General features: G+C 34.8%; 1 protein-coding gene and 1 pseudogene across 1 annotated transcript; one reads left to right on the top strand and one right to left on the bottom strand.

Annotated features, from left to right (window-relative positions):
- Positions 1 to 899: 899 nt before the first annotated feature.
- On the top strand, positions 900 to 2,466 carry LOC107644340 (tetrahydroanabasine acetyltransferase pseudogene; annotated as a pseudogene).
- Positions 2,467 to 8,381: 5,915 nt separating this feature from the next.
- LOC107642765 (Excinuclease ABC, C subunit, N-terminal) lies at positions 8,382 to 11,257 on the bottom strand. The gene is made up of 4 exons (XM_016346271.3): positions 11,049 to 11,257; positions 10,749 to 10,887; positions 9,389 to 9,522; positions 8,382 to 9,277 (listed from the first exon to the last, which is right to left on the bottom strand). The coding sequence occupies exons 1-4, from the start codon at positions 11,204 to 11,206 to the stop codon at positions 8,545 to 8,547; spliced, it is 1,164 nt and encodes a 387-aa protein (XP_016201757.1). The 5' UTR covers positions 11,207 to 11,257; the 3' UTR covers positions 8,382 to 8,544.
- Positions 11,258 to 20,158: the final 8,901 nt, after the last annotated feature.

Here is a 20,158-nt window from a genome sequence, read left to right as displayed (position 1 = left end):
GTTTGACTTGCACTTCTTATTTGCTCCAATTCAGATTTTTAATAATTTAAAATAGTTATTGAACAATTGCATAACAAAAATAACTATATATATCATATTCTAAAAATGAACTAAAAGCGTGATGACTGTTAAACAGCAAAAAGGCAAAGTTTAGTTATACTGAATCCTTGGTGAGACTTGGCTGGAATCAAATTAGTTGTAGTAAGTTGAACTTTTGTACATTGGTATTTAAACCAGAGTATTGATGTTGATAAACTACATTTAGTGGACACTTCTATTATCGATTGTGCATCATATATAGTGAGAGTGACACTCATATCTATTATTTTTTGAGAATAAAAGGTGACACACACAGTTATCATGTGAGGCATCATTAATTTATCTGACCAGTGCTGAGGTCTCTTTATTCTCAGATTTTCCTCTTCATGTTCCTCATCTCAAGCACACTTGTCACAGTCCTGGTCCCAAATTTTAAAAGCAAAAGGAAAATAATGACAATAATAATACTAATAATAGATAGACAGAAAGGAAGAAAAAGGATGTGGCAGTACCTGTCACAGTCCTAATTATTTGAGAAATGCTATTTGTATACCAAAATCAGCCACTAAAATCAGCCACCAATGTATTTGTGTATAAATACATGTGTGGTTTAATTTATTTTTAATGTATATTTGTATTTCAGTATGTATTTTATATTGGTGGCTAACTTTAGTGGCTGATTTTGGTGTACACGTAACATAACCCTATCTATTATTATTGTTGGATGGTCTTATCATGTATTTCAATAATTATTAGATGAAAATAATTTAATCTAAACAAAACAAAATGTACATACATATGATCACAAAGTATTGATCTATATAAGTTCTATTCCCATATATTTCAAATGGCACAAACACAAAAGATAACAATCTCTAAATCCATCAAAGCCACATTTTCCCATCATGGCACCTCTCATTGTGGATATGAAAGATGTTGTATTTATCAAACCATCTAAGTCTACACCTTCTTCTATTCTCTCTCTATCTACACTTGATCAGAGACCTGACCTTAATATGTTATGGCATATCATTCAAGTTTACAAATCACAAAAACATGATGGTTACCCAAATGACCAAATTGACCCTAACCCTATTAATGTGATAAAAAAATCACTCTCAATGGCCTTGTTCTATTACTACCCTCTTGCTGGGAAGATAGTCAAACATGATGATGGGAAGTTTAGAGTTCATTGCAATTCCAATGATAGAGTTCCATTTATAGAAGCAATTGCTAATTGCAATCTTTCATCTCTTCATTACCTTGATGGTATTGATGACATGGAAGTTGCAAAACAATTGGCCTTTGAGCTTCCTTCACAAGATGATGAAAGTGGACATCATTACCCTTTAGGGTTCAAGGTAACCAAATTTCTATGTGGAGGATTCACAATTGGAATTGGGGTCTCACATGTTGTATGTGACGGATTTGGAGTCTCTCAATTTCTTCATGCCATAATTGAGTTAGCAAGAGGAAGAAATGAGCCATCAATAAAGCCTGTTTGGGAAAGGGAGAGGCTGATGGGGTCAATTACCGAAATGCCCTTGCCGAGTCCTATCGATGATGCCTCGGCCGCCGTTTCACCATATCTTCCGACCACAACACTCGTACATGAATGCTTTAAGGTGGATGGAGAGAGTTTTAGAAGACTCAAAATGAGATTGATCAAAGAATTTACTAATCACAATAATATTAAGACTATGAAAGAAATTTTCACAAATTTTGAGTCACTCACTGCTTATATTTGGAGGTCAAGGGCTAGAGCCTTGAAACTAAACTATGATGGGAAAACTATGCTAGGCATATTAGTTGGGGCGAGAAGACATTTGGATCCACCTTTGCCTGAAGGGTATTATGGGAATGCAATTGTGGATGCAAATGTTGTCCTTTCAGTTAAAGAACTCATGGAGAAACCTCTCTCACAAGTTGTGAAGCACATCAAAGAGATCAAGAAAGTTGCTTTTACTAGAAACTATATCACGGATTCAATCAACACTTTGGTGACAAAAGAACAAGATTTTAATGTGGATGGTATTGGTGCATATTTTAATGTGACCGATTGGAAACATTTGGGTTTCTTGGAAAACATGGATTTTGGAGGGAATGTTCTAGTGAATTCGTTACCAGCACCATGCAACATGTTTGCCGCAGTGGACTTGTGCATTTTTGCACCTCCTAGTAAGTTGGATTCATCAATGAAAGATGAAGGAGTTAGGGTTTTTGTGTCTCTCCCTAATGCTGCCATGCCCAAATTCAGGGAGGAGATGGAAGCTCTTAGTCTTCTTATTAGTAGCATTTGAACCCTATAATATATTTTAGGAATGCATGCAACATAAACATATATGGATATGTTGTTTTTTTTTTTTTTTTGAATGCAAAGCTCAACACAGTAAAGTGGAGCAAACAGGATCATCCAATAAATCAAAAAGAATAAAAATAAACTAAATACTAAAAGCTAAGAACTAGAACAACCCCACAAGACCGATCCCTAAGTCATCTTTGACATAGACATCAACAACAAAAAGGATCCACACAACTCCACTCATTAGCGCTAAGGAAAGTCATGTTGATAATTTCTTCAATGCCTTTGCTGGTATTCTGGAATATCCTCTTATTTCTTTCCAGTCAGATGTTCCAAAGGATTGCACAGAAGCACCTCAACCGCTGCCTTTGGTTCTCCTTACTCCGCGGTTCCTCTGTCTAGCTCAAAAAGTGCTCTTTCAGCGTCCCCGAAAAAGACCAATGTCTGCCAAAAGCTGATATCCAAGCATTCCACACCTGCCACGCAAAGGTACAGCCTAGAAACAAGTGATGTACATGTTCCACATCATTATTACATAATACACAAACATTATCTTCCCGGGTGATAATACCAAACTGGTTTAGCCTTTCCTTAGTATTCACTCGGTCTATCAACACAAACCAAGCAAATAGCTCCACTCTCGGTGGCACCAGACCTTTCCAAATACTCTTAGTAAAGCTGAAACTGATTATCTCCTGTGGTAGTATTTCCTCCTGCCATACCTGCACAAATGAGTTAGTTGAAAAAATACCTTGTCTATCATATTTTCATACCACCTTATCCTCTCTGTTTTGTACTAGCCTCACCGATTTCAAAACCTCATGTAAGATCTGTTAATCATGTTTGTTTCTTCTTTAAGTCTTTTTGTTTATGTTTGTTACGCCGAATAAGATATGGTTGTACTGTGGTTATTGTGTTTGATGTTTATGATAATTTCTTTCAATAAAAATGGAATTTTGTATTTATTTATTATTTAAAAAAATTACCACAAATGTATCCATCTTGCACAATTATTAGAAGCAATGTATTTTTATATTTGAATTCCATCAATACTGAGAAGTAACTTGTAATACCTAAAAATTTCATTACAAGAAAAAAATATTTAGAAGAGACCGTAAAAATACACTATAGACATATAAAGAGAATTTGCACTATATTTTCAATCAGATCAGGTCCTTTGTCTTTCACATTAGCAGAAATCATATAAGAAGAATCATTGCAACCACAAGCTCGTAAAATGAACAATTATTTCCCAAAACACATCCATTTCATCGTCACGATTTAAATTAGCCGCAAAAGATAAAGATACCACCAATGCCAGCACCAATCTAACTACAGGCATCAAACTCGAATAATTTGGGAGCTGATCTCCCAGAACTGGCAATAACCTCCTCAAGTTTAGCATATAACTCATGGGTAGTTCTCATAACTGACAATAACCTCATCAAGTTTAGCATATAACTCATGGGTAGTTTAGCATATAACTCATGGGTAGTTCTCATAACTGACAATAACCTCATCAAGTTTAGCATATAACTCATGGGTAGTTCTCATCTCCTCAAAATTTCACGAAAAATGCACGAGCCAATATCTTATGACAATGAAACAGAAATTGCAGATCTTTATCGCATCCTATTACAAGCGTATTGTGTAACATCCTACCACACAGAACTTTACGCTTAAGTTGTAAAGTTGGGGTAGTGAGGTATTACGACCTCTAAAATAAAATATATACATAATAATAGTTGAAAAAAATTTATAAAAAAGAGCTTTGAAAGAAAGTTTAAACAAAAGTCACAAAAAAAAAAAGCGTAACATTTACGTAAATGAAAACTTGCCTACAAAGAGGAGTAAAGACACAAACATATAATAAGAACAGAAGATCAAAAGATACATAATATCAAACTCTATATATATACACGCGGCAAAATATCAAAAGCCAATATTCCCATTTTGCTTGCAGAATAGATCCAGACATTTCAGCGAGATGGCTCACGTTCTGTATCTGAAAATTACGTATTTGACGCAAGTTTATGATATGTAGCCCCACATGGGCATGGGTTGCTTCTTCATTAAATTGCATTCAGACTTCAATCCTAAGTCTTTCAGTTAGCAATAAGGTGCAATCTATCATTTACTAAGTGAGACAGAGACATGTCATTGCAATTTGCAAGTTATATAGATTTGAATGTGATGGCTGGATGTGGACTTATCTTGTGAATTTTATCATAGGCTCTATAGTTACATGACAATGGATGCAAGATGGAAAGGATGAAACAAAGAGTTAAGCTTTAAATTAGTCCATGAAGTTACATTTGAAATTTGAAGTGGTCTCTAAAATTAATAATTATTTAATTTTATTTTTTAATTTATATTTTAGAATTTATAGTAGTATTTTTTTAGATAATTTTCATTCATCACTAGTCGTTAAAAAATTGAGGTGGATTGATTCTTGTACTAAATTATGTCGTTTTATATTTATAAAAAAGGGTAAACCATAAAAAATATGTCCGAATAATTTTGTCGCTGACTGTAACATCCCAACTTTTTGAATCAAATCATTATTTAATAACTAATTAATTAATTAAAATGGTAATGATTTAAGATTTGAATTTAAAATTTAAACATATGAGAGCACTAGTGGTAGTAAATCTCTAACCGACAATAAAACAACCTTTTAAAATATAGTCATAATTAATTCTACATTTATTAGATTTGAATGATATTTAGTTATATGAAAAGATAAGAATACTAGCTCTATTCCTTAAGTTCAGTATAAAATCAAATTCAAATTAAATTAGATAGATAAATCGGTTACGAGTTCAGAGTAGAAAATCGCGCTCTTATCAGCCAGCCTGATATACTAACAGTATTTCGGAAATATATCAAGCTATTGTTATCCGATTTACTTCGTTTAAGATTTGTTTTAAAGCTCATTCAATTCTCTATAAATTTGTCTCTAATAGCTAATTCCAAATTCCAAACGTAGAAAAAGTTATAAGGCTCACAAAGTGACGATCCAGATTGAAGATTTCACCTAAATGCCTCCTAACATAATCTGCACATGCCTGAGAGCTATTTGATCCTTCCTTTCTCATTCTATTCCCTTTTTCTATACAAAACATTCTAGTATACACAAAGTCTAGCCATGAAACAAGTCTCTCTTCACTAACAAAGCACATCTATTTGCATCGGAATACCTAGTGGAACTTCACTCGATGTAGGGGGTTTTTGTGCTAATTTTATATGTCATGTTTTAAATGTTTTCGAACATAGATGTTAGCTTTATTTGCATGTCATGGTAGAATGTCTCTTTCCTTCATACGCATTATGTATTATAATAACAATCTTATGTGCATTAAAGAACTGAGGGAATGATCCTTCGGTAAGGGAAGGTGACCCCCAAAGACAAGATAATCGAGATGATCCTTCGGTAAGGGAAGGTGATCGAATCGAGATGATCCTTCGGTAAGGGAAGGTGATCGACAAACTTTTGGGAACCTTCGGTAAGGGAAGGGAACGCCCATCAATTTTATATAATAAGATATCTTTGTTGATATAACTCTTTTCTTGTGTATGTCTAAATAACCTTGATCGTAAATTAAACTGAGGGAATGAACCTTCGGTAAGGGAAGGTGACCCCCAAAGACAAGATATCGATATGATCCTTCGGTAAGGGAAGGGGATCGATCGAGATGATCCTTCGGTAAGGGAAGGTGATCGCCAAAACGTTTGGGATAAGAACCTTCGGTAAGGGAAGGGGACTCCCACCTTTTATACCGGTTTGAGCTCAATACCTTCCATAAAAGCTATGAGAAAAAGTAATGAAAAGTGCAATGAAAAGTGTGATCATGATTGTTCTTCTTTTATCCTTTTTTATTTATGATTATGTTTATTATTGCATTCAAATATCCTTCTTTTTTCCAAAGTTCCTTCTTGTATGATGCATGATATTGTTTAAGATCTTTATTTTATTCAGATCTATTCTGTTTGACCTATCTATGGCAATGTTACTATTCTTCTCTTATTTATTATTTATTTTGTCTTGTTTTATGGCATATGAGAACATCATACCAAGGTTTATGAGTTACCTTTATATGTTTTAACGCTATAGGCATTTTATATGCATTACACATGTCATAACATAAGTAAATGAGAAGCATCTAAAAGTCACACCACTCCGACTAATCAAGACTTTTGAAAATAATAATTGAACAACATTGCATCATCACTGTTTTTATTTTAAAAACTCGGAGTGGCTGGGGATGGATACGATGACACCATATAGATAAAAACTACTGAGAAACTTTTGTTTCTCACCCCTCTCTCCGTACCATCTTCAGGAATGATGCAGTACGAAGCAATACAATTGAGGTGAAAAGACAAGTGCACTAGTAGGAGCAAGCTATCGAGGATGTAGATACAAAACATTAAACGTTTACTTTAAGAAGGAAGAATATGCGATTGTTTTAGCCATAGTTAAACAAAATAAGAGAATTAGGATGTCCTATGTGTTTTGTTTTATCCTTTTTGACTGATTGCAATTGTAACTGTGATGTTTTCTTTTTTATTTGGTATGAGTAAAGCTTGTCATTGTTGTGCCTTCATAGTTTAGCACACTGGTTTTTCATGTTAGTATTTTCAAATCCACTTATATTTTTAAACTAGTAACTATTCTAATAAAAACTAATTATTCAATATTTTTATTTATAAATTATTTTACATAAATATTTCACCTTCGTTTTAAAAGAAAAATTTTGCAAGGTTTTGAATATCAGCTACTAAATATAATCCAAATAAAGCTTAACTCAGTTTAAAAGTATTAGGGTGTTACACTGACAAAAATGCATTCGAATTTGTTATCAACAACAATGCCCTCAAATAATTTAAAAACACGACAAAAATACACAACATTAAATATATATTTTCAAAAAATACTTTAGAGATTAAATTTTAATGTGATTTTTTGCAAATATGATTAAAAAAATGAGATTTTTTATCCTTAAAATTTGGTGATTTTTTTACTAAGTATATATTTTTTTTGTGATTGTTTTTTGTCAATAACCAATAATACTTTTCAAAAAATACAAAAAAATATAATTAACGAAAAGCCACCAAATTTTAAGAATAATAATATTTTATTTTTCTAATCATACTTATAAAAAATCGCATCAAAATTTAATCTCTAAAGTATTTTTTGAAAAATACATATTTAATGTTGGATATTTTTATTGCATTTTAAAATTATTTGAGGACATTTTTTGTCGATAACAAAATTCGAGTGCATTTCTGTCAGAAATAAAATTATTCGAGTGTATTTTTAGTAGTTTATGCAGTAAAAAAACTAGGATTATGTTACGTGTACACTAAAATCAGCCACCAAAATCAGCCACTAGTATAAAATACATGTTGAAATACAAATACACATTGAAAATAAATTAAACTACACATGTATTTATACACAAATACATTAGTGACTGATTTTAGTGTACAATAGCATTTTTCAATTATTTTGCATCTGCTTTATCAGCTAAAGTACTTGTGTGCAAATCATTAATCAATGACTAGTTTAGATTTTTAAATTTTATAGTATTAGTTCTATTTTCTTTAGTTTTTCTCTCTAAAATTAAGGAATTCGAAGGTTGTTTGTAATCCATTTTTATTGTGGGAATCCCACTTTCACAGTTCACTTCACTTATGCTAATGGCTCTAGTAGTCTTTTGTAAATCATCTCTTTCAAAGAATGAATCCTATATTTGATGAAAAAAAAAAGAAGATAAATTTCGTTAACAATGTTGATCAAATATTAGGTTTAAGAAATGCATATTATAGGTATTGTTGACATTTTGATAATGAGAACTGTATTTACCAATCTCCAATGTATACTGAATAGGAATTGAACTTTTATTCATTGTTTTATGGCATAGATTTTTTTTACTCCTCTGTTTCCTTTTTTTTCACTAAAAATAACCTGAAGGTTGAACACTGAAAGATAAAAGAGTCATATAAAGCTGCAAGAAATTGAGCTAAAAAGGAGAGCAAGAGAGTGATAGAAAATTTATTACTCCAAGAACATACAAGATTTTTCGTAGAGAAGCTAATACTTATTATACAAGTCAATACATGCATTGACAAGCCAGATTATTTAACAAACAACAAAAATTTTCTAAACACACTGATATAAATATCCAAAAGCTTTATTATTACAATTGGACAAAGTTGGGTGACTTTGTTAAATCTATAAAGTCAGCACCAACACATAATGAGGAGGAAACTCTTCTCTTCTTATTGCTATCCAAAACCCTTCTACTGCAGCTTGGAGATGGTGTTGACAGATCAATTATCTCAGCTTCATGGGGCACAAGAAACATTCTCCTGGATTCTTGATTATTATTATTATTAGCAGCCAAAACAGCACAACTGTTACTCTCATTCATCACAATTATCTCTACTCTTTTTGGTGATGTAGCCGGCAGTGGTTGATCACATTCCGACTGACTCAATCCATCGCTAATATTACTACCACCATTATTCATTGCGCTCACCAAATTTGTGTCTTCACCAGTAGCAGGCAACATGATAGAATCCGACGAATCCTGTGAAGCTAACGGATCAGTTGTTGCTTCTCCGGCAGCTTCCGATTTTTGGTTCTGCACAATTGATTCGCTGATCTTGTCACCATTATTTTGATCTGAATCTTGGGCAATAGAAACGCCACCACACATGTCTGGTACAATATCACTATTACTATTGTTTTTACCAAACTCTCCCTCATCAATGTCATCATTATCTGATACCAAACCATCAATTCTCCCAGTATAGCACGGGAGTTCATCCATTTCGCCCATCTCAATCGTCATGTGCTCTGGCAAGCTTGGGCAACCAGCACAATGTTTCATATATTTTGTGGAGAAGAAGTTCACTGTCATATTCATGCTGTGACCATTCATACACAATATTGTCAGTAAACTCAGTATATAATCCACTCCATTGCCCAACAAAAAGAGAATTTCAATTCCAAACTCAATAAAGAAATAAACACCATACCTCTGCCAAGATGGTAGGGTGAGCATTGTGTATGCGAGTTTGATCTTATTGGCAACCCCCGAAAGGGATTTAAAATTTGCAGCTGCCTTCCTTACGGCCAAGGATTCGACAGGGTGCTGCCAAGCCCATTCAAACTGCAATCCCCCAATCAATCAAAAGGTATTAAAATCTGGCTATAAGCCCCATTTTTTTTTTATTTCTTCATGTATCAATATAATATACCTTATTCATATAAAATTACTCGTATGTCATATATTTAAATGTCCTAATATCTGTAACAGAATCCAATTTAGGACATTTGCATTATTTCATAACGAGCTATTTATTTTATTTTATTTGGGTAAATCAGAAGGCATATTATAGCTCTATCCTATTCTAACATTTTCCTCTTTTCCTTCACTCCTTAACTTCTCCTTTCTAGCTTCTCCTTTCCCTGTCGTTAATCCTTCCACAATTATTTTCTATTTTAAATTCTTGGATTTCCAGCATACTTTCATATTCAGCAGAATCTAATTTTCTGTTTTCAAATCTTCAAGTGAAATATTTTCAGTTAGTACATCCCCCCCCCCCCCCCCGCTCTCTTCTTTTGGTGTCTATATAGTTTCTAAATCGAATCATCATCTGATAAAGTATCTATATCACAAACATGGTGACCAGGAAGGGTGGTGGAAGTTGGAGAACGCTGCAATGTTGTTGATGATGATGATATGACGAAGAGTTCACATGATGGTAAATGAATGGAAGTGTTTGCAGCTTCTTGATGAGAGGCCCAAATGCGAGGGAGAGTCGAGAGAACAAACTTAAACTGTATATCAGGGATTATGGGATTACAACCTTTTCAGGCCATAGAGAGATTTCAGAGCATTTTTCAAAAAAAGAAAGGGATTTTTCTGCTAAGATCTGTTAGGCAAATGTGAAGAATAAGACTAAGAAATCTAGGAGTTAAGGGAGAAACATTATCATCTAGGAACTTACCAGAACTAAGAATTATGAGAAGTGTCTAGAAAGAAGAGCTGAATTATTATCATCATTACACAGCGGTTTGAAGAAGCAAAAAATTTATATTGAATTCATTGAGGAGGATCCTTGAACTTTTGAAGCATGAGAAAACTTAGTGCTCAATGCTTTACACAGGTCCTGAAATTCAGTCCTACCTATAGTACTTAAGAAAGTGCTCTATTTAGTTGCAGAATCAACATAAAAGAAACTATGAGAGGGTCACTAGTCACTCATACACATATACTACTATTCTCATTAAAGGGGATTATGATTGATGATGTTGACATTCACACAACAATGAATTTGACTTGTTCAATCTCAAAACAACTACCCTAGTAACAAGAAGAGCAGAGTATGAAACCTGAAGAGCAGCAACATTTGTTGGGAAGCCATAGATGCACAAAACCATCTCCCAAGGCCTCTTCTTCTTCGTTCGCCATGCACCACATCCAATCTCCCCATTGTGTTGTCTGATCCGGCGCCGTGGATTCACTGTAAATCTGCAATAACCAAACATACACCCAAGATCCAATGAATGAAAAAACAGAAAATTTTTAGCGAATATAATCAAAAAGCAAATTGGATGTGTGCAACTTTTGGGTTTAACAAAAGGGGATCATCAAAATTTGATCTACAGAGATATAGAGAGAAGAACCCGAACCCGATGTAAGTGTGGCCTTTGAAGCGGGGGTTAAGAGAGGCCAAGAGGTAGCAAGCGAAGAAGCCATGTTCTTGTGGAGTGGATGATGAAGATGATGTTGATGAAGATGCAGATGCAGAACTCGCAAGGGATTTTGATGAACCCTTTCTCTTTCTCATTTTCTCTCTTTCTCTTTCTCTTTCTCTTTCTCTTTTTGCTGAAAAAATTCGACCGTTAAAACTAAGCTTCCAGTCTCTTAATAAATAACTGAAATGAGGTAAATCTTTATGTAATATTTTTTAACGGTAACTTGTTTCAATCAAAGAAAATTATAAATTATAAAAAAAAATATACACATGAAAAATTTAAACACGAATGAGAATCATGTGAATGATTTTACTCTTAGCCGGAGCCTTAGTAAAAAAATTCTATGTCACTTTATCTTTTTGTGTTGTGTATAAAAAAATTGACATGCTTTATTAGTCATTAGATTGATTTAGATTTGTGGGATCCAATTATTATTTTTAGACGAGAATTAAGAATATCCTACTTAATGTTTGCGGATGACTTGTTTTTATTTTGTAAAGCTACAAAGAGACAAGTACAAAATGTAATGGTAGTTTTAGAGACTTTTTACAGATAATCTAGAATGAAGATTAATATGAAGAAATTTAAAATGCTTTGCTCCAAGAATGTCTATGTGAGAAGAAAAGAGATTTTTAATGGGATGTCCTCCATCAGATTTGTTCAGGAGTTGTGCAAGTATTTTGAGGTTACCATTAACCATTATAGGATGACCCGTTCAGCTTTTAACGGTGTCCTTGATAAGATTCGGAGTAGACTAACAAGTTGAAAAGGGAGTTTACTCAATCGAGCAGATAGACTATGCTTGGTTAATTCCGTTGCAGCCACTATTCCTAGATACCAGATGCAAGTATCTATTTTTTTCAAAGGGATCATTAGTAAACTAGAGTTTATGATGAGGAATTTTCTTTGCAAATGACAAGTTGATGAAAGAGGATTGAATCTTGTTAGTTGGAAGGTATTGGTTACTCCAAAAAAATATGAAGGTTTAGGGATTAGAGATCCTTATTGTGTGAATATTGCTCGTCTTGGGAAGCTAGTTTGAAATTTTTTCTATTAGCCAAACAAGTTATGGGTCCAAATGTTAGATGCCAAGTACTCATCATCTCAATAGAGTGTTTTGGTTGTGCTAAGAACAAGAGCTCTCCCATTTGGAAGAGTCTTTGCAAAGCTTGAAAAATGTTGAAAAATGGGTTTGCTTGGTGTATTGAGAATTTGAACCAAAATTTTTTGTTTTCTAGCTGGAAGAGAGAAGGGTGGTTATCTAATAAGATGAATTATGTTCACATTTCTAATTTAAACCTCCGGATATAGAATATCTGGTCGGTTGGTAGGTGGCATTTGGATACTCTTTATTCTTCTTTATCTCAAAATCTGAAAGATAATATTCTTTCTTACAAATCCAGATGTGCAAGCAGGTCTAGTAGTGGGTTGGTATTGGTTTGGATCTGCTGCCAAAGTTTATGACTCACGTAACGGTTACTTGTGGTTGTGTAAGCAGCTGTTTGATTGGGAGGAGCGGGAGAATTGGCTTTGATTTTGGCGCCAGCTTGTTTCGAAAAAGTACAAGTATTTGGCTTGAGTGCTTGACTGTGTCTTAAGGAGGCTCTTCCTACTGCAAGTTTTCACTTCAGAAGAGGAATGTCGTTATTGGATAGGTACCCAAGATGTCTTTCTAGGCAGGAATCGATTTTACATTGTATTCGAGATTGTCCAAAAACTCAGCTTGTATGACATAGGTTGGATATTTCTTGTCATCCTCTATATTTGAAGCACTGGTTCTTGTATCATAGCAGAGAGTATCCATTTAGGTTCTTTTCGGGATTATGGTGAATATGGCGAGAAAGGAATAATGACATCTTTAATCCTCATAAGACTTGGCCTCCGAAAAAAGTGATTTGTCTCGCATTAGTTTCAGAAAAGGAGCTTAGGAGTATTTTTAAATTATAACATATATCTCTCCCCTCTATTCTAAGTGATTCTTGGAATCCCCTTCCATTAGTATCTTTAAGATTAATTGTGATGCTAATTATCCTGATTCTGGTGATAGTGTTAGTTTTGCTTGCGTTATTAGAGATTGTAATAGAAGTTGGTAAAGGGGTGTTTGAGAATGATTGGAAGTAATAGTATTCTTCAAGGAATTTTTGTTTGCTATTTGGAAAGGATATCTCTTAATCTGGGATGTGGGTCAACGAGATGTTATTTGTGAGATGGATTGTGTGGAAACGTTTAATCTTCTTACTAATCACCAAGATAATTTTGGGTTTATTGATCCGTTGGTACTCAAAATAAGGGATATCATACATTGAAATTGGCGTATTGACTTTCGTTTCATTATGAGAGATGCAAATACGGTGGCAGATATCATGATAAACATGGCGATGAAGTTACAATTTTATCAAGTAGAGCTTCTTTCTCCTTGAGAAGAATTTAAAAAATAATCTTAAACGGGACTGTCCCTCTATTTAAATAGTTTTTCTATTTATTTTTTTAGCTTATTTAAGTCACACAAAAAAAAATTACGATTAAAATATTATTTTACATGTTTTTTATTTCTTTATAATTAAAATTTTATGTTAAGATTTTCATGATCCATATATAATTTTGCTTGTATAACAATTTAATTGAATCTTATGTTTTAATATTACATTACATTTGTAATTAATATTTATTATTATTATTTATTTTTAAATATTTAATATTAATTTATATATAATATTATATTTTATAGTAATTTCCACGTTGGCAGAAGTGTCATATCGCTTTGCATTTCAGTGCTGGAGGTTTTTGGGAGGTGTATTTTTCAAGAGTTGATTTCATTATTTTGTATTTGAAATTGATAGCTCACTTATGCTTTTAAATTTCGCTTTTTAATTTTAATATTGGGACTTTAATGGTATTTTTCACTGTTATTGTCGGTGTGTGGCTCAATTTTTTGGATATGAAATCAATTAACGTATTGTTCTTGAATATGGAGAACAGGTGTGTTTATAAAGTATATAGAGGTGGTTTTTTTTTAATTCAGAAGAACAAATCAGATGCACCGATTTAGGGGGTAGAAAAAACCTGAGACCCCGAATTTAGTTTGCTGAAAATTGAAATTAGGTAGTTCACAACTCGGAGCCTTCGAATTGTGTGTAAATAATTTTTTTTTACTTCTAATAAATCGATGGATCAGTTTTTAGTGATAAAAAAATATAAAAATTAAAAATCCAAATCGGTAGGTCAGTTTTGCAAATAAAAAAATTAATTATAAAAAAATTAAAATTTGAGACTCAGATTTTTATACATATATATACACACCAACGGCCCACTTGCAGAAACTTCATCTTCTTCCACTCATCTTCTTTCAGGTTTTTTACCATTTTGAGTTTTTTCCTTTTTTTTACTTTTGTCCATATGAACTATCACTGAAGCATAGTTTTTAAACAAAATGGAGGATATGGTTATGTTAAAATTATATTACCATGGTCAAATCTTGTTACAAACACATGCGGGTGTAATATTTGTATGCGAGAATCCATGTGAGCTTGTTGTTCCTTTTACATTACCATTTGAAGAACTAAAATGTGTTATTTGTGAAAGAGTAGACCCACATATAACTAAGTACCTTATCACTAAGTACCTTGTGAAAACCGTGCTCAACACCTTCTCCCGCACGATGTGACAATCCACCTCAATGTGTTTTGTTCGTCTGTGAAAAATCGGATTCACTGCAATATGCATCGCGAATTGATTATCATAATACAAACTGATTGGTTGCGAGTGCTGAATCCCAAATTCAAGAAGGAGAAACAATAACCATTGCCCCTCTCTAGTTGCTTGTGCCATAGCCCGATACTCTGCTTCGGAGGAAGAGCAGGCCACCGTTGTCTGTTTCTTACTCTTCCAAGACACGAGGGAAGATCCAAGGAAGTAGTAATACCCGGTGACTGAGCGTTTGGTGTCCGCACACGTAGCCCAATCAGAATCAACAAAGCCGGAAAGCTTGAAATCATTCTTGGAAGGGAAGAATAACCCCTTCACTGGTGCTTGTTTGAGATAACTAAGAATGAGAAATGCAGCCTTAAAATGTTCATCAATGGCACAATCGAGAAACTGACTGAGTTTACCAACTGCATATGCAATATCCGAACGTGTATTAGTCAAATAAAGGAGTCTCCCAAGCAACCTTCTAAATTTTGTCAAATTTGGGAGCTTAGAGCCACTATCTTTAGCTAATTTTCCATTGTAAAGCATAGGCACACTTGCTGGTTTTGCCTCCACCATCCCAAACTCATCAAGGAGATCCAAGGTATACTTCCTTTGGTACAAAGCAATACCCTGAGAACTGCATGCTACCTCCATTCCCAGTAAGAACTTCAGTCTTCTCAAATCCTTGATGCTGAATTCAGCATCCAAGGCTTCCTTAATAGCATTAATCTCAACTGCATTATCTCTGGATAACACTAAATCATCCACATACACAAGGATCACCACCAGTCCACTGCTGGTGCGCTTGGTAAAAAAGGAATGATCATGACTGGATTTGAGGAAACCGTGCTGCTTAAGAAAACCACACAGCCGCAGATTCCATTGGCGGCTCACCTGCTTCAACCCATATAACGATCAATCAAGTCGACAAACAGATCTGGCCAGAACATTAAGTCCTTGTGGAGCTGCCATGTAAACTTTCTCATGTAATTCACCATGTAAAAATGCCGTATTAACATCCAATTGGTGCAATGGCCAACCGTGGACTGCTGCCAAGGTCAGAAGTACTCGCAAAGTGGTCATCTTCACCACCGGGCTAAACATATCAAAATAGTCATAACCAATCCGTTGGTTGTACCCACGAGCCACAAGTCATGCTTTGTATCTCTCCACACTGCCATCCAGGTTGAATTTCACTTTAAATACCCATTTACAACCGATAGCATGCTTTCCTGGAGGCAAAGAAGAAACGGTCCAAGTCTTGTTCCTTTCAAGAGCTAGCAACTCCGCACTAATGGCGTTTCTCCAACATTCATGAGCCACAGCCTGCTGATATGTTTTTGGCTCCTCGGTTATGGTCAGAGCAAGGGAAAAAGCTCTAAAAGGTGGGGATAGCTTCCTATAATGCACCATTTGCGACAGGCCATACTTTCATGAATCAGATTGTAAGCTAGAGCAATTTGTCCTAGCTAGCATGCAATGATAATCACGCAAGTAGTGTGGTGGTCTGCTAACCCGAGTTGACCGGCGTAGGGGAACTATAGAAGAAGATGCAGATGAACTGTTTTGATGCATAGACTCAGACGATGAACTGTTTTGATGCAATGACTCAGATGGATCCCTAACATGCTCATTAACAACTAAAGGATGCGATGAATGAAATGCAGATGCAGAACGGGAAGATACGACACTATCCAAAGAAGAATAATCACAAGTAAAAGGATTGAGTAGTGCAAGATCCGAACTGTGGTTGGGACCAACAGATTTGGAGGTATCCATAGCAATATTAAAATTGGACAACATGTACAGAGAGGAAGATTCATAAAACTCCACATCCCTTGACAAGTAAAGCTCCCTAGTTCCAAGATCAAATAGAAGAAAAACTTTTGTACCTGATTTAAAACCGAGAAAAATGCTCTTTCTTGCCCTCTTATCAAACTTCTTCCTACCGTGAGCTAATGTAGATGCATAGGCCAAACAACCGAATGTTCTAAGGTTACTAATATCAGTATTTTTTCATATAAAGCGGAAAATGGTGTTTGATACTTTAAAATAAGAGATGGCAATCGATTAATTATATGCGCAGCTTGACCTATTGGTGCGGAATTTATAACCACAAACAAACTGGCAAGTGTACCGGGTCGTACCAAATAGTACATCAGGTGAATGAGGGTCGATCCTACGAGGATTGATGGATCAAGCAATAATGATCAAGTGATTTGCTTAGTCAGACAAACAAAAAATGGTGTTTTGAGAGTTCAAACGCATTAACAGTAAATTCAGAAGATCAGAAAACAAGCAGTAAACAGATTGTGAAATATATATGAGAAAACAGTTAAGGCTTTAGAGATATCTATCTTTCGGATTGACTTTTCTTATTAACTATTTTAATCATGCAAGATTCAATTCATGGCAAACTATATGTGACTAAACCCTAATTCCTTAGACCTTTTTAGTCTCCTCTAACCTTCATCAACCGCCAATTCCTTGGTCACTTAATTCCAATTAGAGGGTGAAGTTTCATTCTAGTTTATATGCCATAGAAACCCTAATTATCCAAATATAAGAGGATTATATGTTACGTATCCCGTTAAGTCCAGATAATTAAAAATTTAGGAAAAATTTTTTTCAAGTTGTTGTTCCAGTAAAGAGCTTTTCCAAGTTATACAAGAACTCAATTAGAACAAGGGTCATACTTCCGTTCCACCCAAATTCATAAAATAAAGAACGAAAACAATTTTTGAAATAGAAATCAGTACATGAATTAAAATAGAAAAGTAATAGTATCAATCCATACAATAGATAGAGCTCCTAACCTTAACTAGTGGAGGTTTAGTTGCTCATGGTTCAGAGAGAGAAAACAAGGATTCTGAAAAACTGTAAATTGCGAAATGCGAAAGAAGAGAAGAGATTAGCCCGAATGGCTGATTCTTTTCCCTTTTATATCTAATCCTAATTAATATAAATTATATTTCCTAAAACTAAATAATATCTTTTTCCTATTTTTAAATAAAATAAAGTTTAATTAGAATTAAAAGAGATCTTCGTTGCCATCATAAACTTGGACGTGGGGACCATGGCCTTCCTTAGGAGTGGCGCCTAATTTGAGAAATCTCAAGTTAGACTTGGAGGAGCCAACATGGTTTGGAGTGTTTTGCGTGTGTTGTTGCGCCTAACTTGGAGGGGGCAGCATCAATCTTGTGCGTTGTTGTTGTGTCTGGTGCCTAACTTGAGAAATCTCAAGTTAGGCGCAGCCTTAGCAGTGTATATTTAACGCCTTTCTCTTGTCCTAGCGCCTAACTTGAGACGCCACTTTGGCTGCCTTGGTTTCATGTATATTGCTCATCTTGGCGCCTAACTTGAGAAATATCAAATTAGGCGCCACTCTTGCAGAATTGATGGAGAAGAAGTATAAACTATTATATATCGTTGGAAAGCTCTGGAAGTTAGCTTTCCAACGCCACTGGAATCACGTCCATTGGACCTCTGTAGCTCGAGTTATTCAGGTTAGAGTGCAGAGAGGTTAGGGTTGACAACATCATTCGCTTTCTTCTCTTTTTCTATAGAAACTCCATCAAATCCATCCGAATGCTACCTGAAATAAACAGAATTATACACGACTCAAAGTAGCATTCATAGTGGCTAAAAGATAATTAATTCTTTATTAAACTCAACAATTTGAATGCAAATTCACTAGGAAAAGATAGAAAAGATGCTCACGCATCACCTATAGCAAAGTTCCAATAACATTTAGGTAAACCAGATTGAAACATCAAGACTCTTGCCACATTGAGTAGATGTTGATGCTTCCTCTCAACAATACCATTTTGTTGAGGGTTTCAACATAAGAGGTTTGATGTAAAATGCCTTGTATTTGGTAAAAAGTAATGAGTTTAAATTCCGAACCATTATCCGAGCGAACAACTTTGATTTGAGTTTGAAATTGTGTTTTAACAAAGTTTACAAAATTCTGCATTAAAGAACCTGCTTCAGATTTCAACTTCATCAAGTAAATCCACACAAATCTTGTTTTGTCATCCACTATTGTTAAAAAATACTTGAATCCTTGCATTGAAATAACTGAATTAGGTCCCCAAATGTCTACATGTATCAAATCAAAGCTATGCGCACTTCTTGACTCACTAAGAGAAAAAGGTAACCACTTTTGTTTAGCCAAGTGACAAGAATCATAAGGTCTATTACATTCAAGCCTATTGAATTTTACACAAGGATAAACCTTCCTAATACTTTCAAATGCACTATGTGGTAAGTGACCTCGCCTATTATGCCACAAACTAGTTAGAGAAAATTGATGGTGTGATACCAAATCTGCTGTCTCGATATTCAAACTAAAAGCTGTTTTTCTATTGTTATTACTCTCTTTTGGTTGATGTATGATGCTGTCCGTAGATGTAGAAGGAACTAATGCTAATGATGCATGCAAATCAGCTGGTGTATCTAATATGTACAACCCCTTACATGTTCTAGCTGTGCCAATCTTCTTCAAGGAGGTCTGACTCTGTATTTCACCACCATTATCAGTAAAAACACATTTACAATGCAAGCCTTTTATAAGCTGAGATATAGAAAGTAAGTTGAAATTGAAACTTGGTATGTACAACACATTAGTGAGATATAGTGTGTCTGAAAATACCACAGTTCCACAAATATTTGAGGTTGCGTAAGATCCATTTGGCAATTTCACCAAAAATCGGCCTAATATGCCTAAAAGTTGTAAAAAAATGCAGTGAGAGTGACACATGATTAGTTGCTCCTGTGTCAAGCACCCAAGAATTTGAGAAAAAAGTGTTTACCGATAATAGATGTGCAATATGTGAGCTCATGCATAATGTGTAAGCAACTAAAGTTGTACCTCTCTGTCCTGCGTTGGAGTTGCAGGTTTCTCTCATGCTCTCTCCATGGCAAGCTTGTACACATTCCTATCGAAGAAAGGCAACTAGTGCATCTCTCAAACTCTGATTGGACAATGGTGGATCGTCCTTCTCTTTGTCCTGCTTCAAACCACTGCCACTGTCATCATTTACCTCAGTAGCAATGTGATTGGCTACTACCAAATTGTTCACTTCCCTTGGCTGTTTTTGCCTTTGGAGGTGTGGTGGAAATCCATGCTTGTGATAGCATGTGTCCACCAAGTGTCATGCCTTGTGATAGTATGAGCAGCTCTTAGGTGAGTTTCTTCCACTTCGTCCACCTCTTCCACCCCGCATTCCTTGTCCTCTCCCTCTAGGGACGCTATTATCGTTAAAATTGTGAGTGGAATTGGCAAGATCTGCGAAGCTCCTAGTCTCAGTATCCATCCCATGGATTTGTCTCTCTTGTTGAGTAAGCAAAGG

This window comes from Arachis ipaensis, chromosome B1 (genome assembly GCF_059453495.1).
Source record: "Arachis ipaensis isolate K30076 ecotype BB chromosome B1, ASM5945349v1, whole genome shotgun sequence".
Lineage (NCBI taxonomy): Eukaryota > Viridiplantae > Streptophyta > Magnoliopsida > Fabales > Fabaceae > Arachis > Arachis ipaensis.
The sequence above is the reverse complement of the archived record's forward strand: the minus strand, read 5'-3'. Positions and strand labels throughout refer to the sequence as shown.